Source organism: Stigmatopora nigra, chromosome 18 (genome assembly GCF_051989575.1).
Source record: "Stigmatopora nigra isolate UIUO_SnigA chromosome 18, RoL_Snig_1.1, whole genome shotgun sequence".
In the NCBI taxonomy this organism is placed as follows: Eukaryota; Metazoa; Chordata; class Actinopteri; order Syngnathiformes; family Syngnathidae; genus Stigmatopora; species Stigmatopora nigra.
This window is the reverse complement of record NC_135525.1, coordinates 7,285,783-7,309,672: the sequence shown is the minus strand read 5'-3', so window position 1 is coordinate 7,309,672 and position 23,890 is coordinate 7,285,783. Positions and strand designations below refer to the sequence as shown.

The following is a 23,890-nucleotide window of genomic DNA, read 5'->3' as shown; positions in this document are numbered from 1 at the left end:
AAATTCACATTCATTTGATCAAATGAAGCCAAATATGTTTTGAAACCATGGGCGTGACGTTTTAATTGTATCGTTTGTGCAAACTCTTTCGAAGGGAGGGCGTGCGCACTCGCAGCTGCCCACTCGCGCGCCTCTAATCCACTTTTGATGAACTCTCCAAAAAAAGTGTCCCAATAGACCCCCCCTTGCCCCCTGCCAGGCGGCCACCCTCCGGCTGTTGACCCGCGCACGCCTACCACGCGCATAAATGGCGAGAAGACGCAAGCCTGTCACCCAGTGGATGTCCATCTCGGGTCTCAGGAGACATGCCTCCACGCAGAAGCCTCTTCATGCCCTTCATCTCGGTCTTCCCCGAGGAACTCCAAACCATCCACGATGACCCGAGCGAGATGCGAGCTAAAGCCGAGGATGAGTCCGCCTGGTCGCCTTGCACCATCGTGCAGTTGCGCCTGAGCCCTGCCTCGGTGCACCTGCAGCCGGACGCGCGCTCCTTGGAGCGCGCTCAGAAACGCAGGCGCCTGGCCGCCAATGCCCGGGAGAGGCGACGGATGCTCGGGCTCAACGTGGCCTTCGACCGGCTGCGAAGCGTCATCCCTCAGCTGGAGAGTGACAAGAAACTGTCCAAGTCAGAGACGCTCCAGATGGCCCAGATCTACATCGCTACGCTCAGCGAGCTTCTGCACGAAACGCCCGAGGAGGAGACGAGGGACCATGGGGAAGATTCCCGAGGGTCATCCCCCCGAGAAGAGGAGGGCAGGCCGGGGTCGTATAGGCGAGCTGCCGCGGAGCTGGTTTGAGGACCACACGTTAAAAACAATGGTCGGACTGAGTGACTTTTGGGATGTTGGGGTTTACTGTTGATCTTTTACGCAAATGTATGTGTTTAAAAAATGCATTGTTTAATTATTCATGTCCTTTTTAATTGTGTAATTCATTTTCTCCTGTTTTACAGTTTAAAAAATCTCAGGTTTGTTGCTTGAGCTCCCTCTAAACATGGCAAGTTAAAACATTGATTAGTCCTATTAAATAATGGCATCATTTGTTGTTGTATTGAACATGATTGTCAAATTTTACACAAGCAATAACAATACTGACAGTGATGGTTTACTGTAAGCCTATTGATTTGTTCCAAGTACTTACATTCTGCATTTGTTTTCATATTTATATTTTTTTTTGCTATTTTCATAAATAAAAACAACAATAGTGACCACCTTTGGGGTATTTCAAGAAAGTTGACAAGGTAATTTTAGTTATAGGACTTAAATGATCGTCAAAAAGTGTACTAAGTATATGCAAGAGTAAGTATGTTATAAAAATTGATAAAAATCCTTTCAAAAATCAAATATGACCATTAAGATCAATCCAGAACTCACGTTTTCAAGAAAAAGACATATACGAAAGGTCAAAGTACTGTCAAAGTAGCAATTTTTATTCTTTTCAAAGTATGTACATGTAAGCAAAGACCCAGTACAAACGCAGCCGCCCTGCTAAGAAAAAAAAATCCAAAAAGTCATCCAAGGCCTCTCCCCGCACAAAGACAACCCACCCACCCACTTCCCGTCATGCACTGCTTCTCAGGCAAAATATCTACAAATAGTATGTACACGAACATCCTCCACGTTCCTCAATAAAGCTCTTGTAAACGTTTGTGTGTATGTTGATCATTTGAACAAGCTTTTTAATTTTTTTTTATAGTTAAGAGACATATATTTCAGTTCTCAATAGGGACAAAAAGTGTCAAATTCCTTGAAAATGTGACATCCTGCCAATTTTGTAAAAGTTCATCAAATGGCACATTCAACTGGTCTCCTATGAGGTACTTTGTACTAACTCAATAAGGAGTAAAGACAGCTGGATAATCAGGACCTGGCAACCACCCCCATGACGACTAACATGGACCAAAATGGCATTGAAACGTTTGGATAACGGCGACAAAAATGAACCCACCCAGAACTAGCTTAAATCTTCCAACAATTCTTCTCCACGAGTACTTATGCGTTAAACCATATAATAAGATGGGAGGTACAGTGAACGCATTTAAAACATCAAATCTGACTGAAAGGTCAAACTTGTGGAGGTGGAGTGAAAATACTGACTGAAAATGGATTTGTGTGGGTATGTTTATGAGTGTGGGTGTCTAGCAGTGCTCCAGATAATCGATGACTCTGGATATGGACTTCTGCCCTGCAGTACCGACATCACACTGTGAAGACAAAAATAAAATAGTTACATTTTGAACTTTTCCAAGTCAAGGGAGGCAGTGAGTGGTGTCATTTACTGTGAGGTTCATGAAGTTGAGGAACTTCTTGAGCATCTCCGTCATGATGGAGAAATCCCCCTGAGGCAAGTTCTCTCTCACAGTAGTCACATTCATCTAGGAGGGTAAAATTGTTAAGTTTTAAGGTGTCGCTGTCCACTGAGGGAGATGTTCGCCACTCACCGGGCTTCCTTGGCAGAGGCAACCCAGCAGCAGAGCCGTGTACGATGCCACGATGCTGTCCTCCATGTGCTTGCCCGCGTGCTGCAGAGCTAGACATTGGATGAGATGGTGGTCAGCAGTGTTTCAGTACGACATTCAGATTGGCTGCTGATATGTTGTTCACTTGAAACCAAGTGTGTCACCTTTGTTGAGGTCCAGCTCGCCGTCCTCCTCCTCCTTCTTCTCGTTCTCTTTGGCGTCATTCTCACAGTGGTTGTCGTTGGCCACCCACTGGATCTCGCCGCCTGTCTCCCGCCACTCGCCGCTCTTGTCGGCGGGTTTGGTCGGCTCCTTGATGAGGTCGTCGGTCTGCGCCTCGGCCTGGACGGCGGCTCGCTCGCGCTGGAGGAACAACTGGGGACAGAGACCAAAACGTCCCGTTTCACAATGCTCCACAAACCACAAACACTGCCAAAGACAACAACACATACCTGCACTAAGGCGGCGATTGCGCTTAGAGGACCGCTGCTGACATTGTTAACAATAACCTCCTGCTGTTTTGGAGGCATGAGGAGCACAGTGGAGTCGCAGGGACCCTGACCTCCCTCAATCTCCAGTTCCATGAGACAGTAGCGGTTCCTGGCACTGTACTCTACCAGGTTGATCAACAGGCCCAAACCCTACAACAACCACCTTTTTAAAAAATGCACTCAAAAGAACAAGACGACATCCACATAAGATAAACTAACTCACCAAAACTCGAATGTCAAACCTCTTCTCTTGAGGAAAATACTGAGGAACTCTAAGAACACAGTTGAGCGCCGTCGTGATCAAGTTGTCCTGTTCACCCGTCTTGGTGCTGCCCCACTCTGCAGGCACAAGTGCGCATTCACATACAACCTGCTACACTTGACATTGCATGAGCGGTCGCCAACTAACCGTTGTCATGGGTCAGGCTGAGAAGAACTCCAATGATGGCCCTCATGCAGTTCTCCACGGCTTTGGCCACGTTAGAGCCACAGACTGTGCTCTCTGGTGCACTGCTCCCTTCTGTACTGTAGCGTTGGATCATTGCCTCACAGCGCCTCAGTGCTCTGTGGGGAGGTGTGGGCGTTAATTTAGTGGGTTGAAAGAAAAACAAAATCGCACTTGCACAACAAGTAGCAAATTCACTAGTAAATCCCTTTGTAGTGACATTGAAATAAGGGGAAAAAAATCTGATTTCTATTTTCTCTTTATAGTTTTATTTAACCCTAACCCTAACCTTCTATCTAGACTAGATATGATTGTACATGAATTGTCAGTGTAACAGAACACCCTATTTTTTTTACCCCATGAATTCAACAAATCACTATACAGGGCACAATGTAAATCAAAATGGCATAGCGAATGTCTGAGCATATTTCCGTTTGTCAGGGCAGGTGTTGAGCAACAGCTGGAAGGGGAAATTGTCTTGTAAGACGGCAATATGTGACAATGATGAGGAAGTGCATGTTAAAATCAAGTTAAATAATACTATGTGTGTTGTGGCGGTTAACGGCATTAAAGGAGCAGGCAGCTGAAGGCCTACTAGACCAGATGGGAGGCCCATTTTACCCTGATACTGAAGCTCATTGTGAACACAATCTTACTTTTCATCCCCAAGCAGCCATGAGAACTTCTGGGTTAAAGGTCAAGTCACCCAAAGGGCAAACGAAAAACAAGTGTGGCTCTTAACTTCATTTTCGCCATCTTTTCCGGTTCACCCAAACATGTTGTGTGCTGTGTTGTGTACACTTTCTCACTGAAATGTTTGGTTACTCACTTTGCACAGGAAATGATAAGTGATGAATCTTTGTAGGCAATCAAGTAGCTCTGATTCTCCGCATTGTGGACCGTCACCTTAAAAACACACATACAAAACCATCTCAATACAATTTACCAAAGCACTAAGTAACCACATTTTTCAGACTATAGAGCACTTTTTCCCCACAATTTCACTGGTGCTGTAATTTCTACTTAATTACCACTTACAGTCTGAACAAAATGTGTATTATACAAAGATAGGCGCCATGCTCACACTATCCAGTACACGTAAACATCTTTCAGATCCCCACAAGGACGACACCAGCTTGTCCTCGTCATCCTCCTGGTTCAAGTTGTGGACACATTCTTTCACTGTGAACCAACATGAACATTGTCAATGTGGTGCTTGCCCACAAACAGAAAGAGAATAAAAGCTATATAACCTTTATCAACGATGTGGTCCAGTCCTCCCAAGAGTCGCAACTCCTCTTTGAACCAATCTCCCGCCCGCTTGGAAGTCAGTGACAACAACGTCTCCATGGCCAGGTGACCCGTCTGTGGTAACAAGAGTAGGTTAAGCATCACTTTTTTGCAATAACAAACTGTATAATGCGCATAAATCGCACCGTGATGTTCTTCAAGTCCAGATGTTTGTTGTGGACTGTGTCACACAGCTTGCGGATCTTCTCCTTCATCTTACAGATCTCCCTGGCGCTCAACTGTGGACCCGTGTCCACCACGACAACGCCGCCGCTTTGGTCCTGGTCCATCTCCAACAGGCGGATCATCAGGTCCAGACATGCGCGATCCAGATCCATGTTGAGTCGGTCGCGACTAAGAATGTACATTAGAGAGGCAGTGCACATGGCCAGGTTCTGCACAAAATGGGGAAAACAAAACAAGTGTTCACTTAACTCAGAAGCCAAAAAATGTAATCTGCAACAATTGAACTGATTGAATTATCACATGTTTATTTACATGGCAAATCTGGTTAGTCTATCAAAGTCAATATTGTCCAATGAGTAATGCATAAAAGCTCACATTTTCTTCATTCAACTTCATCCAACACCTGAATTTATCTGAAAGACCATGTTTTTTTCTCCCACCCCCAAAAGTGAATGGAAATGCGGGGAAATCAGTTGAATTGTCTAAATGTTAAAAGTGAGACTTGAATATGGAATGTGAAGAAAAGGTCGAATAAAAATGAATGAAAGGTTCACAGTTTACAATGTGAAAAAAACTAAAGATCTTTTTAAAGTCTACTGAAAAGAAAATTGAATGCCTGTTCAAGGGTAAATTTCATAAACCTCGCTTAAAAAACAAAAACCTTTTCTCGGATATAACTTCATGCAATGCAGAGAAACTTTGAAGAATTTAAAACCTCCGATAAAAAATGTCAATGCCATTACATTGCACTTTATCAAGACTCATAAATTAAAGATCCTGTGGGAACTCTAAAATATTCCTGATTGCAGCAATGAATCTAATGAACATACATGATGCTGGGGGGCGTCGTTGAGCGTTTTGAAGACCTGGGCCACCTTCCCTCGTGCCCTCAGATGCATTCGGAAGCTGGGCATGGCGCAACGTGTTGCCAGACTGATTACACTGTACACACCAATCATGAGCATGGTGAGATCCAGAAAAGAGAAAATGGCAACCCATTTGCCGCTGAGTCACCATCCTCCTACCTCAGGCAGCGAGTGTTGAGCGGTTGACCGCTCTTCAGGCCGGCCGCCAGGTACTCAAAGTCATCGGTGAACTCTTGGTTTTCGCCAAACTCCACCACGTCGTTAAAGTGCTTGACGTGCTGAACCACCGTGAATAGCTAACAGAAGCAAGAAAAGACCATTAGGGGGACACTAAGAAGCCAACAGGCACTCTGTACATACCTCTTTGTGTTCTTTGCGACACTTGAGTGTAGTAACGGTGTCCTGGTAGGGGTCGGTAGGGACGTTGACAAACTTGGTGACCTTGGGAGGAGGCGGTGGGGCCTTGAATAGGTCGTCATCTTTCTGCACGGTAGACGGCACGTCGGTAGCTGATGCTTTCGAGGGCCGCGGCGCCTGCGGAACATGTTTTTTTTATTTATTTTAAACAAGGTAAATTGCAAAAGTGGAATTTTCTAGTCCGAGTCTTACTGCATTTGTCTGTGGTCGTGACGTAGAGGAAGGAGTGGGCTCCTCTTCGCTATCCAGTGTCCAGTGTCGGGCATTGTACACAGCTTTGGTGGGAGACTACAACAAAAGCACAAACCAAATAGTGTAATAGTGGCATCTTAATACCCGCAGGTGACAATGCATAAACATGTTTGGGTGCCATTTGTGGTTAAAAGCTCATCAGGGTTGCCAAAAGTCCTCTCAGCTTGATTTGAGCTGATTGGGATTTATGAGACCCCCAGAAAAGTCAAGAAGGGGCCAGACTTGATCTCCCTAGCCACACCCCCCTCCAGCATCTTTTCATTGCTTTGGCTGGCCCATGAGTGTTGGTGCCAAATTTGAACCGGGTAGCTGTCACTCATCATGAAAAACAAAAGCAGGGCTGGAGTGCAAGTGTGAGGGAATATTAGGGGGTGCATGGCAGGGTTAATAAGCCAAGACAAAAAGCGGACTGAGCAGATGAGCTGTGTTGGACCATCAACTTGACAGCCAGGTCTAAACACTGTTGAGTGCCATTTCTCTATTAAAATGAGGTCGGGGTAAATTGGACCATTTTTATACATTCCTTTCCACTTTGAATGAAAATACTTGTTTTTTTTTTCAAGGCCAGATCACAATGTCAGATTGTTTCACCTTTTTTTGTGCACTGAAGATCCTCCGATGTTTGTCATGGATTTTGTCCTGGTTTTTGTCCTGGTACTTCTCCTGGTTCTTATCTTGGTTCTTATCCTGGTTCTTATCCTGGTTCTTGTCAGCCGCCTTCCTCTGAGATGGCCTTCTGGGGGCGGTGGCCACCACCCTGAGATCGTCCTCCGAAAAGTTCAGCACAGCGCAGTCCAAGACTTGACGAGCGGTTTCTGATGACAAAAATCATACATTTGTGCGAAAAGGAAATAAAAGGAGAGTCTCATATCAAATGCTGAACACAGGGCAGCTCCCATGGCACTCGCACTCCAAATATAGAATTTATGTGGGCGACTTACTGCGCATTCACTCACCTGTTTGTATTGTGTTGTTCTGCCTCTCAGAACATTTCTTGGTCCCCTCTGGAGTACGTCCCCCGAGAGTGTCACAGTTCCTGATGGGTTCCATCAAGTCCTCCTCGGCAACCGCTGCCATTTTGGCTCTTGTTCTGGCTTTAGGCCTGCGGTCGCTGCGCTCGAGGGTGCTAGGTTCGTCGTTGTCGCTCATGTCGTCAAAACCAAAGTATTGGATTATGTATTTGGACCCATCGCACTCATTATGGTCTTTGTTGTCTTGATGGGTGTCAGCTTCTTCGAAACCAAACAGGTCTGTTTTGGTTTCCTTCTTTGATCTGGACTGGTTCTGACTGGAGAGCAGAAACAAGGGCATGGTCAAGTTCATTTCGGGAATTGTTGGTGCATGTCATGAATCAAAAAATGAAACAACGAATTACTTGTCTACCCTGCTTGGTCATACCACAGTCTTGGATCAATCAATAACAAATATCCACAGAGAGTCTATGTCATACTCCTCTATAACACAGTAAAACTACAGATCTAGCATTCTATGTATGTAATGTCCAAGCATCTGAACAACTCCCAATTACCTGCCCTGCTGTTCCTCAGCCTTTTTCCGTTGCCATCCCGCTTCGAGTTTCTCTGCAGCACCGCTGCTGTTAGGGGCACTAGTCCCACTCCCGGGAGTGGCTGCACTTATGTTAAACTCCTCCACACCGCCCGCCTGATTGGTGACATTAGAAATGGAAGCGGAAGAAGGATGTAGAACGGTGTAGTCCCTCGTCCGGCCGCCACGCACCACTGTCTTGTCGTCGACGCCAGATACCAACGTGAGTGACTCTGAAGCTGAAATGCTACAGTCTGATGCTTTGGTCTGTTTGCCGGGCCTGCGATAAGTCCGACATTTCGAGTTCCGCTCGGGCAACGATGAAGCCGGCGTCCGGCAGTAGTCGGCCAAGCCGAAGTTGCCGTCCGGATCGTGGCTTTCGGTGGGGTCCTGCAGTCGAGGCGGCGAGGGCAGCTTGTCGTCTGGCAAAGTCCAGGAAAGCGAGGGGGCGGGGTCCCGTGGCTCCTGGACGGGAGAGGGCGGTCGGAAGCCCATGAGAGTGTCCCAAGAGCTGTAGGAGGACTCGGCCTTGGCGGATGTCTTCAAGGTGGTGGTCTGAGCTAAAGGCTTTTTATCGCTCTCAGAGGCATTTTGATACCACGCATAGCTGTGCTGCTTCTCTGAAGATGGTGAGGTGCTTCGTGGTTTTCCTGGTGCAAAGACAAAATCGCATTAGATTAAAAAAAAAAATTCTGACTCCAAGTGTGATTGAATAATGATTAGTAGCAGCTCTAATTACTTTTGTCAGAATTCCTGCTGTTGAAGACCGAAGTGGACTTTTCTGTCCTGCTTGGCCGCAGCGTCTCATGAGTTGAGGAGTGGAGTCCTTCATGGAAGCTGGACCAGTTTCTGGACTCAAGAGAGACCCCCAGCTTCTCCGCCCGCGGGGGCTCCGTCGACAGCGCCTTGGCGGGTGATGCCTTGCAGCGAGAAGAAACCGGTTTGGATTCCTCGTCGCTGTCGAAGCCAAATGGGTCATCTGATCCATCCCCGCTGCTCCTAGCTCTCTTGTGATTGTCCGGAGCCGAAGAACCCTTTGGGGGGCCGGTGCGCTTACAGCCCACCTTGGCCTTGAAGGTGGTGTCACCCCATTTTGTGCTCAGAGTGCCCCTCTTAGTGAACACCACTTCGTCAAACTTGGATGTGCCCTCTCCTCCCTTGCGGCTGTAGGTTTTACCAAATCTTGATGTCATTGTTGCATCTGGTTCATATTTTCTAAGACAGAAGATTGCAAGATTAAGTGTGACCATGAATTTTAAATGTTCCACTTTACTTGGCTCAGTTATTCCAGTATTTAGCAAAAAAATTGAAAAATATGTTAACATGTTATTGTATGAAGTTTGGAAAAATGACATTCATGTCTTTGGAAACTGTTATAATAATATAATAATAATATATTCGTTATCATGGACGTTTTGTTAACCTTTTAGTATACTTTGTTTTATGCGATCGTTAAATAGAGATGTTATGATAGTATAACTATTTAAAAATGAGTAAACTTCCACCTCTTTGTGCCAAAACAAAGCTAAACTTAGCCAAATCGCAAATCCAAAAGGCAGGGGCATTGGTTCCACTTGTGCATGTATTTTGATGGCAAAAAAACGGCCGATCTGATTATTTTTAGTGGAACTTGTACAATTACTACCGTATAAGTTGTTAGCATGATCATTAGCACTCCTACGTGCTAATGGCTAACAATAAACGCCATCTCGCCATTGCCCGAAAAAATCCCACGCGCACACACCAAGGGCATATCATAGAGCACTTGAATTGAATAAAAAAATGTGTTTTGGAGCTTACTTGGAGAGTAATGGACCGATCAGGACAAAGCAGTGGAGATGTTACACTGGCATCGGACCGGAGGCCTGCTTCGTTGATCCAAAGCTCAGCATAAACAAGGCCAATCGCGGACACCGGCAAAGGCCAAATGCATCGATGACAAAATCCGCACACGCTAAATCAAATGGAGAACGCGGCTTGATGACATTTATACACGGGAAATCTGTAAAATATTACAGAGTTAAAATAAAATAAAACCCAATTGTTTCCTCCTGTTAGGGCGACGATAGGCTTTCCATTCCATTGGAGCAAACTACGTCAAGTTAGACAACAGCACAACAACCCCTGACCAGAAATTGACTGAAAGTTTTTAAAAGTAAAAGTTAAAATGAAATGAATAAAATACAAGTCTCTTATTAAATGTATTTTTGGGGAGAAAAATAAGAAAAATGATATCAAAATATTTTTTTTATTTTGATGAACATGATTAATAGTCAGCAACAATGCACTGTTATAAAATCCTCATTACACTTATTTTGAAAATAAGAAACGGAAAAGCCCCTCTTAAAGACCAGTGACAAAGAGGCGACTTTCAATTGCTTCAGTAACATTCGTAAAGTGTCACTTCCACATGACTGCCCACAATGACGTTTGCTCACAGGGTTGTGATTTTATTGTTTGAACACATGATGGGGTTTCCAACATCATTTGCTGTATTATGGGCATTATTACAAGTATTGACTACAAATTTGTTGAGTGTAAAGTATAGAGAAGAAAATGTTTTACATCAGTCTGCCATGTGTGGCTGCAGAATTGCCTGCTTGCTGACAACAAATGTTATTGGATTGGATTGGATTGGATAACTTTACTCATCCCGTATTCGGGAAATTACATTGTGGCAGGTAGCAAGAGGGTGATTAGACAGAATAAACAGCATCAATCATTAAAATCATCAAATCATTAAAATCATCAAATCATTAAAACATAAAAGCCGCAAAACACAAAACGAACAAGAGTGGACAAAGCTACCGTGGCCGCCGGCTGCCGCTTAAACAGCGCCATTTGGTTGCGGTAACTGAATCGGACTCAAAAAGACATTGTAGAGTTGGACAAAAACTGGAACCCCACAGAACAGCAAAGCAAAAAGCACAAAGTACAAAGCAAATCAAAGTAACCTGAAATGTTTTTTTTAGATAGGCTGTTATTAAAGTATAACAACGTGCTTTGTTGACGTCTTTGAGATTTGGTTTCATTGCCCAAATGAATCACCTCTTACAATCCTATTTAGCAAATTCGTTAATAATACATTTTGATTTATTTTGTTTTTGTTTGATTGGTCATTCATTCATTCATTCATTGTCAACACTGCTTATTCTTAACAGGGTCACCGAAACCCATCTCAGCGGACTTCAGGCCAAAAGCAGATGACAACCTAAAGTAAAGTAAGTAGTAAATGTGAAACTGAATACTCCTAAAAACAACATTCCATGTTTTTTTTAGACTTGCATATCATCATTAATGTTATTTAAAGTAAGTAGTAGGTATGAGGAATTTTGGTAAACAAACCGGTATAGCAAGCTGCACTTTTTTTTTTGGTTTTCCTTTTGAGAAAACAAAAAATAAATACAGTATGCCTTATTCCTGCCATTGTCAATAAAAAAAAACATCTCTTTTTTTGGTCCAAATTCTTTTATTCGTTGGAACTGCTGGGGGTACTTTTTGTCCAAAACAAGGAATACCCAAACCAGCATATATTTTTTTATGTCAGTGAACATTGGAATGGATTGCAGATCTTTATTAATTTGGCATCTCTGGTGATCAACTTGCAAGGGAGAACACATTCTGACATTGTCCTCGTCACGAATGATTCTGGAAAGCGACAATTTCTCCTGCTGATTTAAGGCCACAAATCGTAACAATTACATGATTATTGATTAATCCAATTGCGTAAGCGAAACAACAGCTGTAACAATCATCGCATATCAGGTATTGAATCATAACAATTAAGGTTAGAACTCAAAAACAAAATCCATTGGAAATTAAACAAACAAGCCTCCCTTCGGCAAAACAATTCCATATCAGGCGAACCTGGAGGTGATTGATAGCCATCTGCAAGAGTCCTTCATGGTTCTTCATTGCAGACCCAGATCAACAGTTCTCGTACCCTGGGATGGGGTGAGATGTCAGTTCAATAGTCCTCAGAATAGGGCAAAACAATTAAAAGTCCTCAGGGCCAGCTGCAGGGGGAAGTGTCGATCGGTAACAGATATACTGAGCGTTTGTCTTCGTTGCAAGCGCATATTAGAATATACATATAATGATTAATGCTCAGATTTATAATAGTATCCCAGAATAACCCCAACAGTTACAAATTAGACAATACAGTCGCAAAGGCCACAGAACAACAAAGCAAAAGCATAAAGTACAAAGTAAAGAATGTATTCAGCCTAGCTACATAACTAGTATTTGCATAAGATGATCTTGTTTGGAATTCGTGATATGGTAAAAGATTGTCATGGATAAAGTATATGATTAGCTTTTGAATGTAAAACTAGTCTACAGATACAGTTGGGTGAGAAAATGTTTTCCATCTAACAATGACGACCGGTTCAGGTAAAAAAACATACCATTTTAAAAAAGGGGTTGTACAGGTTTGACTGGCATGATTGCAAAAAATACCAGTGTGTGCAAATAATTGTCAAGAGCTAATTGGCAGCTGATCGAGGGTGTTGGCGTTTGAAGAACTATCCTTATTACTTTTGCCATTTCTACTTTAAAATGATACCATATCATTCATCGAACTCCACTTCATCTTACACACAGTAAGTGCTTGTCGTTGTTTTTCCTCCTGCAGTTGCCTCAAACACGGGCAGTTTTGTTTCCACCAGTGGATGAAAGTGTTGACATCCACACTTGGATAGGTGAATAGAGCCATCCCTTTGGACGAAATCAGTCAGTTTATTTCAAAACATTGAAGTCAACATTTTTAGGAAAACTATTCTAGGGTGTAGTCTGCCCTTTGCCCAAGCTCAGCTTAGTTAACCTCTATGGACCCCCGCAACCTTTTCAAGGATGTGCTAAATCATATAAGATGAATGAATATATTTTTAGAAAGAGCGGATTGAGTTGTTAGTTCTTGTTAGAATTGTATTATTGTTGTGATGTTGTTATTGTAGCATACAAAGCTCAATGTAAGGCCTTCCTATCAGCATAATGTAAATAAGTAAAATGGTCTTACTCACTTTTGACGGAAGTTCTCTCCCTCGCCCAAATGTTAGAATGAAACTGTGTGTGAAACCGAACAAACTACATATAATACACACCCCTTTTCTCGGCGTTACCTACTCTCTGATTACCTTGGTTTTGTCTTTGACAGAATTTTGGCTACAATTCACTGCCAAATAATTCAGTTGGTTTGTTTTTGTTTTGCACAGAAGTTGAAAAGATGAAGATTCGATAAAAGGGTTCAGATTACAGGCAATGTTTTTTTTCTATTTTTTTTTTTACAATTCAGGTTGGATTTTAACATTGAGTTACTGTAACCATCAATTCTTGTTTTTTTCTTTGGCTTCATAAGATAATGATGCTAGATTAATTAGTTTAAGGTGTGTTGAATGTCATTTCCATTAACTAAGTCCTTTGTTGGTATTTAGCCTGTACACATTTAAAAACACCATTATATGAGTGGACAAGAATTTTGGGCAAGGAGGGAGAAAAATATGCGATAAATGCATCAATAAACTAGAATAGAAAGTGCCACTTTTCACACATGCTATGCAACATTTGCCTACTACTTAAAATCATCCATCCATGTCTTTTTTTTAAACTTGAATTTCATCGGTAATGGCAGTTAAATGATAAATTTAATAGTTATGAGTAAGTCAGTAAAACAGGTCGAGCCTTAGGGCGTACCCTAATCCTAACCCATATACTGTAATCTTGAATGACAATCGCCTTTCAACACGCTACAGCCTTCAATGTTCTAGGTTGTTTTTCCTGTTGAGAAAATGAAAAAGATATTCAGAATGCCTTATTCCTGCCATTGTCATACAAAAGGCCTTGCAGTGGGGGGTCTGGGGCCTGGGTGGGTTTTCTCCTGGTACTCCGATTTCCTCCCACATTCCAAAAAAAATGCATGGTAAGCAGATTGGACACTCTAAATTGCTCCTAGGTTTGGGTCTGAGTATGCATGTTTTTTTGCCTCCTTGTGCCCTTCGATCGATCGGCTGACCACCGATTTAGGGTGTACCACACTACATATACTGTAATATCAGTGGACACCTAAGACTATTTGTATATTTTTTCTAAAATCCAGCACGAAGCATAGTAAGGTTGTCTGATAGAAACAAAACCATTAGTATATACATGAATTCTTTAGAGTTAGCAGTATTTTAGGGAAGAAAATCACAGTCTGCCATAGAAATTGTCTGACATAAGATGGTCGCTAGTTATGCTCATCACTCCACTTGTCTATGTGAAGTCTATGGTTCTCGTGACCCATGACCCGCGCTAGCTTCAACCTTAACTGCGCGAGTGAATGACGTAAAGCACTTCGTTCGTCCTGTGAGGCAAATTTGAAAATTATTTTAAAGATAAAATGATGCTAATATCGAACCGCGTGAAACTGTGCTCGCTGGCGTTTACTGCTGCAAGACTATGCAGTAGCGGCCCAGCATCTGCCAACATCAATCCGACAGTTTACTTCGACATTTCAGCCGATAGCGAGCCTCTTGGAAGGGTAACCTTCGAGGTAAGGACATTTTAGCTTGGGAAAACAAACCAATACTTGACTTTTATTTGACATTGAATGCATGTCTGTTGCTTGTCAAAGTAACGAGTGTGTGTTATGTCATTTTTTTTGCAAGCTCAACGCTGAAGCTGTGCCCAAAACTGCAGGTAGGTTGGCACATGTTTTGTATGTAGTACTTATGTTTGTAAGTCAGCCTCGGCTACATTTTAGCAGAGGACTGCTTGTCAAATTTGTGGGGAGAATAAAAGTAAACATCACTATTTTTCCCAATAAATCCAAGTTGTAGTTTGACCACGTGGAATCAGTAATTCTACACGTTGCATTGTATAACGTGTACAATTACAACTCTAATTTATTTGAATTATTATTTCTATCCCTGTTAATACAAATCTATCTTTTGCTCAAATTCTTGCAAATATTTGTAAAAAATATTATTTATCAGTTATACAGTAATTACTAATGACAACTTTCATTCTGCAAATGGGAGTATATACAGGCTATGGGCTTGTGCAAATATGTTGCATCAGAATAAAAAAAAATGTATAAAGAAAATAATTTCATTTCCCTAGAAAACTTTCGGGCGCTGTGCACAGGCGAACAGGGTTTTGGCTTCAAGGGTTCTATATTCCACCGTGTAATTCCTCAGTTTATGTGCCAGGTAGGTCAACACACCTGATATTTTATGTTTTTGCCTAGTCCTTCAATAATAAATACATATATTAACTTTTGTTGTTTTTGAATAGGGTGGTGACTTCACAAACCACAACGGAACTGGTGGGAAGTCTATTTACGGGAGGAAGTTTCCTGATGAAAACTTCAAGCTGAAGCACACTGGACCTGGTAGCTAGTTGCTCAATGGCTAATGGCTTCAATCATCATTTTTCAATGCCATTAATGGTGAAGCACATCCAATCTATTTTAAAAGGGAGGGTCGGCAGGGTCATCTGCAAATGACACTGTGCCAGTTACCAGTTCAAGTCCAATTTAAATTGTCAGTTGAAAAAAATCACCAAATAATTGGACTAGTAGAACAAAAACAAAACAAAAAATCTAGAAAAAATAGACTGGCAGTAGTGGTCATTTTTTTAGTTCCCTTGTCAAAAATAGGTTTACATCAATATAGTTTACAAACCTTGCTTAGTTGATAATAAGGTTTTTCTTTTTATGATAAATTCCTTAATGTTCAAGACTTCACCTTTAGAGACTTTTAGAGAATTTTAAGTGGTGGAAAATATGTAAAATGCTGAAAATGAAACATGTTTATTTCATTTAGGCATCTTGTCAATGGCCAATGCAGGACCTAACACCAATGGGTCTCAGTTCTTCATCTGCACCAGTAAGACTGAATGGTACGTGGTTTTGGTGACTGTTGTTTTGAGATGAAATATTGCATTTGCCATCTCATAGGGTTGATTAAGTTTGTAGTTTTACTTGGAGGTGCTGTCATTTTAACTTGTCTTCCTTATGCAGGCTAGACGGTAAACATGTAGTGTTTGGCAGCGTGAAGGAAGGAATGGACGTGGTGCAAAAAGTGGAGACTTTCGGCTCGCGGTCGGGACGCACGTCGAAGAAGATCACCATCACGGATTGTGGCGAGCTCAAGTAGAGGGACAATTCCGGGTGTAATTCTTAATGAGACAGAGCAAAGTGTCTTAAATTTAGATTAGGGATGTCCCGATACATTTTTTTTTCTTTTATCCTCCTGACTTGAGCCGTTTCATTTCAAGATATATTTTGCTTATGGCAGAATTTTGTGTGGTAAAGTGAGCCTTACACGAATAAATGCTCTGTTTATATATATGATGCTCTTTTTACCATGCCGTTATACTCAGTATTGGCTCGGGACATTACTAATTTAGATCTGGCAACCACTTGATGCACCTGAATGTCTTACCAATAAATGTGAACTCAACTCGTGCATTATTTTCTGTGAAAGTTGAAATTTATTTGCAAACATATCTTTTATTTGTCAACAATGACACAATCTTTTGACACCATACATACTGCTTAAGATGCATGCAAAACGAGTCCTTTTGCCACTTGCTACTTAGTCACAAATGGGCCGGTATTGTGGGTACAGCTGTTGCATTGTCTCTATATTTGTGTCCTTGGTAACAGAATAACAAAAACAAGTGAAACCCAATAAGATGGTCTGCAGGGTGGAAAGGTTGCTCTGTCATTTTCATTTACTTTGGTTATAAGAGTGGACACGCCCTTTTCCACTCCCCATCGACCCTCTTGCGGAGTACACTGCAGCTTCTGACACGTAAGAAAAGCTACTTTATCTTAAAAAAAACACATTTACGATGTTCTTTAGTTTTTACTAGACTAATATAATAACTTCCCCCACTGTTTAATTTTGTTAGTAGGTGTTTTTCCACCGATTTGTTTGTGGAATGTCACATTGATTCGTTTTTGACTTGGTGTTCTAACAAGGGAAATAGATCTACTAACGGTGTAGTGACGATTAACTGCGGATTTAACCTTGGAAGGTTATATTTTGATTTTTTACTGGTTATGCGATGGATTACTCGACAAGAGGGCATGCTAACAAGCTATTAGTAGATGCTAAAAAGAAGCTAACTCGAGGGAGGGATTGGGTGTTACGTAATGTTGGAAGGACATCGGGGAAATAATCTCATCAAATCTCATGGAAATTACATTTTATTCATATGTACGTCATTGCAAAACTGAGCAGCACTGTAAAGAAACTACAGGCACATGCTGGGATACTACTTTTTAAACATATTTGGTAAAATTAGTAATTACAATGTTCTACTAGCGTCCTCTTGATTTTGATATAAAATACGAATTTTGGACTATTACGTATGTAGTAAAAATACAACTAAATAAACTGTTTTGGGTTCACTTGTATACTTTTTTTTACATGAATGGACTTCCGGTGCGTTCAAAGGTCAAATGTGAAAATCCGAAAAAAGGAAACCCCTCCCATTGTGATAATTTATTTTTTAACGTTGGCTTCCATTAACAATGGAAGATCATTTGATACTTTCAATATATAACTAATAACATCATGCCTGTAATAACACTATTTTCCAAAGTACACTTGCACTTCTTAGCATCAAACTATAAAATTTAAAACAGATGCTGTCATAGCAACAGTTTTGGTATCCCAAATATTCTTCCAAAGGAGTGGACAAAAGACTATAGTTCTCTGTGAAGATTAAAGCTTTTAATGCAAATGAATGCACAAGAAAACAAGGAACCAAAGCACCAAAAATGTCACACAGTGCAATTTCCTCTTGTATGTAATTTCAAGAAGTAGTTATTTATTTACTTCCTATAACCCTTAGGTTGTGGAGATGAGCTACCCAGGTTATCCTCCTCAGTCAGGTGGCTACCCACCCCAAGGTGGCGGCTACCCACCCCAAGGTGGCGGCTACCCTCCCCAGGGCGGCTACCCTCCCCAGGGCGGTGGCTACCCACCCCAAGCCGGGGGCTACCCACCACAAGCAGGAGGCTACCCACCACAAGCAGGAGGCTACCCCCCTCAGGCGGGAGGCAGCTATCCACCCCAGGCGGGTGGTTACCCCCCTGCAGCAGGTGGTTACCCACCAGCATCAGGCGGCTACCCTCCCCAGGGTGGCGGCTACCCTGCACCACCTGGAAGTTATCCACCTCAGGCTGGAGGATACCAACAACCACAACAAGGGGGATATCCTTCCATGCCTCAAGGTAAAAAAAAATGTCGATTTTGACTGTCTTAAAAAGAAAATATGGATCAAACCATTCTTTTTCTACAGGCGGAGGCTGGGGAGCGGCACCAGGAGGCTATGGCGCGGTATGTAAAACCCTTGTTCATCAGAAATTATGTTGGTAATAATGACCTCATGCTGACATCTACTTTGACAACTATGCTCTGCAGCCAGGTGGGGCTCCACAGGGATACCCAGGGGGGCCGGCACCAGGTCAGCAACCCATGCCCAATTACCCCAGCGGAGGTGGATATGGAAGCGGAGTTCCAACTAATCCTCAAGCACCAGCCATCCCTGTAAGATACCTGAGCGAGCCATTTTTACAATTAAAAAGGCACTTTTAATTGCATGTTTTTTTTTCTATTGCAAAAAAATAGATGGGCTTCAGAGGCTCTATTAAGGATTTTCCTGGAGCAGATCCACTGAGAGACGTTGAAGTTCTTCGAAAGGCCATGAAGGGTTTTGGTCCGTTCACACAGAATATGCAAGTGATGGAAATTCTCACCAACTTGCATAAAGTCATTGTGACTACTTTGTACAGGCACGGATGAAAACGCTATCATCGAGCTTCTTGGAAGTCGTAGCAACAAGCAGAGAGTTCCTATGGTGGCAGCCTACAAAACAACTTACGGAAAGGTTTGGTTTAACTGAAGTTTTCGGTGGGGTGGACACATGAAATTGACTAATCATTTCCCCAAATTTCATGCAGGATTTGGTCCATGACCTCAAATCTGAGCTGACTGGAAACTTTGAGCATTTGGTTCTTTCCATGATGAAGAGCCCGGCGTATTTTGATGCGTCAGAACTCAGAGAGGCGATTAAGGTTAGTTAGCATATTTTCACATTCTCCTTTTTTGATATATTACTATGCAGTATTAACACATTCTATTTTTCTTTCAGGGTGCCGGGACAGATGAAGCCTGTCTCATTGAAATCCTCTCATCTCGCACCAATGCGGAGATTCAGGAAATTACAAGGGTTTACAAACAAGGTTAGTTTTAAACTATCTTTATGATATACTATAATAAAAAGGGTGGGCAGGTCATCAATGTGTCTGGGTCTGGGGTTCCGGAGTCATAGATTCGATCCCAGGTTGGTCCTCATTATGTGGAGTTTGCATGCTCTCCCTGGGCTTGCTTGGGTTTTTTTCTGGGTACTCCTGTTCCCTGCCACATCCCAAAAACATGCAGGGTAGGCCGGTTGAACACTTTAAATTGTCCCTAGCTATGTACACGTAGTTAGCTGGGATAGGCTCCAGCACCCCTGTGATCCTTGTAAGGATTGTTGGTTCAGCAAAGGAATGAACGAATATAATTAAACAGCCTATAAATACAACAGCACCTTAAATTTAGAGTGACGCAAGTTAAGGTGTTTTTTACCTGTGAATTTTCTATTTCCTCCTAAAATTATGTTATTATTAAAATATCATGCTTGGTTCCCAGATTATGGTAAAAGTCTGGAAGACGCCATCAACAGTGACACCTCTGGTCACTTCCGAAGACTTCTAGTGTCCCTCTCCCAGGTAAGAGTGCATCAATGTCAATAATTCTGAAAGCTTCTTGCAAATTGCCGTGCCAATAAATTCTTCTATTGCTTAAGGGCAACCGCGACGAAAGAGAAAACGTCGACATATCCCTCGCCAAACAGGATGCTCAGGTACTTCGCTGGAATAACTGTTCCTAGGTTATTACCACACTTCCTGCTTTGACTTTTGTTAAAAATTCCAGAAACTGTATGCTGCAGGAGAGAATAAAGTTGGCACGGATGAGTCTCAATTCAATGCCATACTGTGTGCTCGCAGCAAGCCTCACCTGCGGGCTGGTTGGTATCTAGTTTTAAAGGATACAATTATTCTATTTAGACAGGTTTTTATATAGATGTGGACTTGTTTACAGTTTTTCAAGAGTATCAGCAGATGTGTGGTCGAGACATCGAAAAGAGCATTTGTAGGGAAATGTCAGGCAATGTGGAGTCTGGCATGGTGGCAGTGGGTAAGTCAAGTTCCAAGGAAAAACATATTTAGAAATGGAATGCTTTTATTGTCATTATACAAGTGGAATGAGATTCAAAGCTTCCACATGCAGTGCATACAAATAATTAATAAACCATTATAATAAATAAAGAACTAGTCAACATAATAAGCAGGCAAAAACAAAAATAAGTCAACATAATAAGCAGGCAAAAACACAAATAAGTCAACATCAATAAGTGATCACATAAATAATTGGAAAATAGCTGAAATATTTTTACATTTGAGCTTCTGCATAATTTTTTGCGCTGTTAGTGTTTTCTGAAATTAACTTAAATATTTTCTTCCACACATTTCCAAGCTTTTAGGCTTTCATCTGATAGTTGTAGAAAGAAAATTAGCAAAATCCATACTGAAGAATATCATATGCCATAGTCATAACTATCATAATTATGTTTCTCTCTTAGTAAAATGCATCAAGAATACTCCTGCCTACTTTGCCGAGAGACTGCACAAAGCCATGCAGGTACAGTCGTCGCTGATAAGCGACCAATCGATATCCTTATTCAAATGGACTGGATGTCTCTTAGTGGCAATATGTGTCAAAAACAAAACATCACAATTTTCAGCATGCACATTTACTGTCACCAATCATTTGGACATTTAGTCTATTTGACTGTTTTTTGTTTTTCGGACATAGGGTGCCGGGACCAAAGACCGCACCCTGGTGAGGATCATGATATCTCGCTCTGAGATTGACATGATTGACATCAGACAGGTGTACGTGAAGACTTACGGGAAGTCTCTGTACACTCACATCTCTGTAAGTTAAGACTATTACATAACCAGTTCAACCCTTATGATTGTATCTAGTTGCCACAAGAGGCCAGCAACACACTTTTTTGGGTCTCTTTGTACAGGGTGACACCTCCGGTGACTACAAGAAGTTGTTGTTGAAGCTTTGTGGAGGCAACGACTAAAAAAAACGACAAAGTTACAAGAGGACAAGACAGATCATCAATGCCATCCATATACAGCAAGTCTGTTCATGTCAAAAGGTTGTTGCTTATTTAGACACATTATATTTGGCGTATATTTTAGTTGTCGTTACTTGCCAAATAGCCTAAAGCTTTAGAGACTAACATAACCATATAAAATATGCACGTGCCTAGAAATTTTATCTAAAACAAAATCATTATGAAGAAGCTGCATGTCTAACACTGTTTGTCTCTGTATGTTAATCTTTTGTGTTTATACTTATATACACACTATAACGTAGTCTACTATAATTACAATATTGTTATGGTGCTTAACTTACACACGTTATGGTAGTCAAATTTGTTAAATCATACATAATTGCAGTGTTAGTTTGACTTAAGAATTGGTTTGTTTCGACTTAATTTTCCCTTTTAAAATAAATTGGCAATATCAGTCCTTTTTCACAGAGGATAAAGAATATACGCCCACTGGTAATGTTATATTGGATATCAACAAAGTGGATTTTATGGTGTAGATGTCCAATCTTTTGAAATCAGAAGGTGCTGGCAGCAAGTAATTGCCACTAGGTCTTCCGATTTCCAATATTTTGGACGTTTATTGCCGTCAAAGTGAGTGAGTCAATGTAATAGAAGTGTTTTAATATACAGTATGTACAAAATTATAGTGGAACTTTATATTTTTCTTTTGGTCGCCTATACATTTCAAACTGCCATTCAATGCCAGGTTACTGAACTAAAATATTCTTTTTTGCTTTTGTTGCGTTTGCTGGAGTACACTTTCTGTTTTGTTATGATCTTGGCTTTCTTTTTGATTGCCACTAGAGGACACAATCAACACATTTTACAACTGAATATTTTTTCACTTCATAATCTTTTCATTTTAAATCTTGACATGACTGTCTTGTCAATTAAAAAAAACAGGATATATCACACATGCTGCGTCTTTTATTTCAGAAACTATACATTGTGCAAAAAAGTGCAATTAATTTGCCTTACATAAGCGATAGTGTGTGATGAAATGGTTCAGGACAGCGAACTGCGTCCTCCGGGCTATAAATCGCGTCCATATTGTGGACGCATGGATGTCCATGGGCTGCAGGCCTCGGAGGGTCTGACAAATGACTCAGTTCAGCAGCTCACCTTTTCCCCTCCGCTTGCGCTCATCCATTATCTAACATGGCAGCCAAAAGATGAATGTTTAATGGTGATATTTGGGAGTTTGCGGTGATACCTCCTTCAAAGTAGAAGATCTTGCTTTTAGACAGATCACACAACCAAGTGTGATGGTGATTTCCAGACACGTGGATTGAATTATTTACTCAGAAGGCTGCACGCTCGCTCCTATGTGCACCCATCGCTCAAATTGTTTGGGACACCGACCGGCATGATGTCAGTCTGACATGAATCAATAAAACAGATTGCAACGCATTCAAATTGACCTGTGACCTGGGGATTTGTACAGAATGAACGGCAACTCCTGCATGGTTTCATTACAGCTGTGTGACATTGTGTATAACAAAAAATGTGATTACATCTGGAGAACCAATATGAATAAAATATGTATTGCTCTGCTGTAACCAGACAGAATCCTATATTTTATTATATTATTTGCCGTATGTATTTTTCCAGAATTTTATCTGAATGTACTCAAATATTTTTTTATCCATTCTATAAAATATGAATAATTTTTATTTTTAATTTCTAAATTATATTACATTTGTATATGTATTTTTTCTATTTAATGTGGTTAATATGTTACACAATTTATTTTTAATTCGTATTGAATATCTCAGCTAATTCTCTGAACTGCTTTATCCTCATTAGGGTTGCAGGGGGTGCTGAAGCCTATCCCAGCTGACTCCGGGCCACCCTGAATCGGTGAACAGCCTATTGTCAATTTAGAGTGTCCAATCAGCCTATCATGCATGTTTTTTTGTTATGTGGGAGGAAATCAGAGTACCCAGACGAAACCCACACAGGCCCAGGGAGAACATGCAAACTCCACACAGGGAGACCGACCTGGATTTGAACCCAGGACCCCAGAGCTGTGAGGCCGACTTCGCTGACCACTCACACCACTGTAAGTCATTTGCATTTATATTTGAATTGACAATACTTTTGTTATTTCTGCCCTTTTATTGACATACTGTTCATGCAATTGGTTTCAGTAGATCAACTCCAGTTTAGTTTACAATTTTGAAATATTTGAGATATAAGTAAGAGTCATACACTGTAAACTATGTTGTGATTGCATACCCACCCACATTAGTATCATATAACTCATTTTCACTAAATATTTATCATTGGTTCTGATATGCTGAGCAACCTTTCACGTTCTGCTTCCTCTTCAATGGTTATCTTTCCTCCTTTTTAAAGCTAGCGGCTCATAATTGACACAAAAAACAGACCGGCAAAAACTATATCAAACCTGCCTATCCTGTTTTCTCCTTTTACTTTTCCTTAAAACAAAACAAACCAAAAAACAACAACTTTCCCTTAACAGTGCGAGTGAGTGCCCCTAAACGACGACACTCCCACTCACTCCCAGACAACAACAATGTGACATTTACGCTTTTTATCCCCCCTCCACCTCTGCAGTACCCCCACTCGGGGAATTTACATTCCAAATTCTTGTCGGGAGCCACATGGATTTTCTCTGTGGGGAAAGTGTTACATAACCATTTGCATTGTTTAAACATGGCATTTGTATGTGCATGCTGATATACAC

General features: G+C 41.5%; 4 protein-coding genes and 1 long non-coding RNA gene across 5 annotated transcripts; 3 read left to right on the top strand and 2 right to left on the bottom strand.

Annotated features, from left to right (window-relative positions):
* Nucleotides 1-211: 211 nt before the first annotated feature.
* On the top strand, nt 212-1,586 carry LOC144211550 (protein Fer3-like). Its single transcript, XM_077738905.1, has one exon. It carries the CDS (start codon nt 306-308, stop codon nt 795-797), a length of 492 nt encoding a protein of 163 aa, XP_077595031.1. The 5' UTR covers nt 212-305; the 3' UTR covers nt 798-1,586.
* Nucleotides 1,409-10,069, bottom strand: LOC144211549 (wings apart-like protein homolog). The gene is made up of 20 exons (XM_077738903.1): nt 9,751-10,069; nt 8,690-9,165; nt 7,934-8,600; nt 7,362-7,693; nt 6,997-7,220; nt 6,346-6,441; nt 6,097-6,270; nt 5,896-6,032; nt 5,701-5,812; nt 4,831-5,079; nt 4,648-4,759; nt 4,479-4,576; nt 4,224-4,300; nt 3,359-3,513; nt 3,173-3,288; nt 2,911-3,099; nt 2,623-2,833; nt 2,441-2,529; nt 2,279-2,374; nt 1,409-2,203 (listed from the first exon to the last, which is right to left on the bottom strand). The coding sequence occupies exons 2-20, from the start codon at nt 9,141-9,143 to the stop codon at nt 2,138-2,140; spliced, it is 3,654 nt and encodes a 1,217-aa protein (XP_077595029.1). The 5' UTR covers nt 9,144-9,165; nt 9,751-10,069; the 3' UTR covers nt 1,409-2,137.
* Nucleotides 10,070-11,025: 956 nt separating this feature from the next.
* LOC144211551 (uncharacterized) lies at nt 11,026-13,131 on the bottom strand. Its single transcript, XR_013329621.1, has 3 exons — nt 12,972-13,131; nt 12,487-12,666; nt 11,026-11,621 (listed from the first exon to the last, which is right to left on the bottom strand). It is a non-coding gene; the product is annotated as an uncharacterized LOC144211551 (long non-coding RNA).
* Nucleotides 13,132-14,218: 1,087 nt separating this feature from the next.
* On the top strand, nt 14,219-16,402 carry ppifb (peptidylprolyl isomerase Fb). The gene is made up of 6 exons (XM_077738470.1): nt 14,219-14,479; nt 14,595-14,625; nt 15,049-15,137; nt 15,223-15,319; nt 15,753-15,828; nt 15,950-16,402. The coding sequence occupies exons 1-6, from the start codon at nt 14,327-14,329 to the stop codon at nt 16,083-16,085; spliced, it is 582 nt and encodes a 193-aa protein (XP_077594596.1). The 5' UTR covers nt 14,219-14,326; the 3' UTR covers nt 16,086-16,402.
* A 198-nt stretch (nt 16,403-16,600) lies between these two features.
* On the top strand, nt 16,601-22,094 carry anxa11b (annexin A11b). The gene is made up of 15 exons (XM_077738469.1): nt 16,601-16,745; nt 17,794-18,175; nt 18,244-18,281; nt 18,366-18,491; nt 18,573-18,660; nt 18,737-18,831; nt 18,905-19,018; nt 19,096-19,186; nt 19,638-19,717; nt 19,795-19,851; nt 19,923-20,016; nt 20,091-20,186; nt 20,632-20,690; nt 20,865-20,987; nt 21,085-22,094. Exons 2-15 carry the CDS (start codon nt 17,803-17,805, stop codon nt 21,142-21,144), a joined length of 1,494 nt encoding a protein of 497 aa, XP_077594595.1. The 5' UTR covers nt 16,601-16,745; nt 17,794-17,802; the 3' UTR covers nt 21,145-22,094.
* Nucleotides 22,095-23,890: the final 1,796 nt, after the last annotated feature.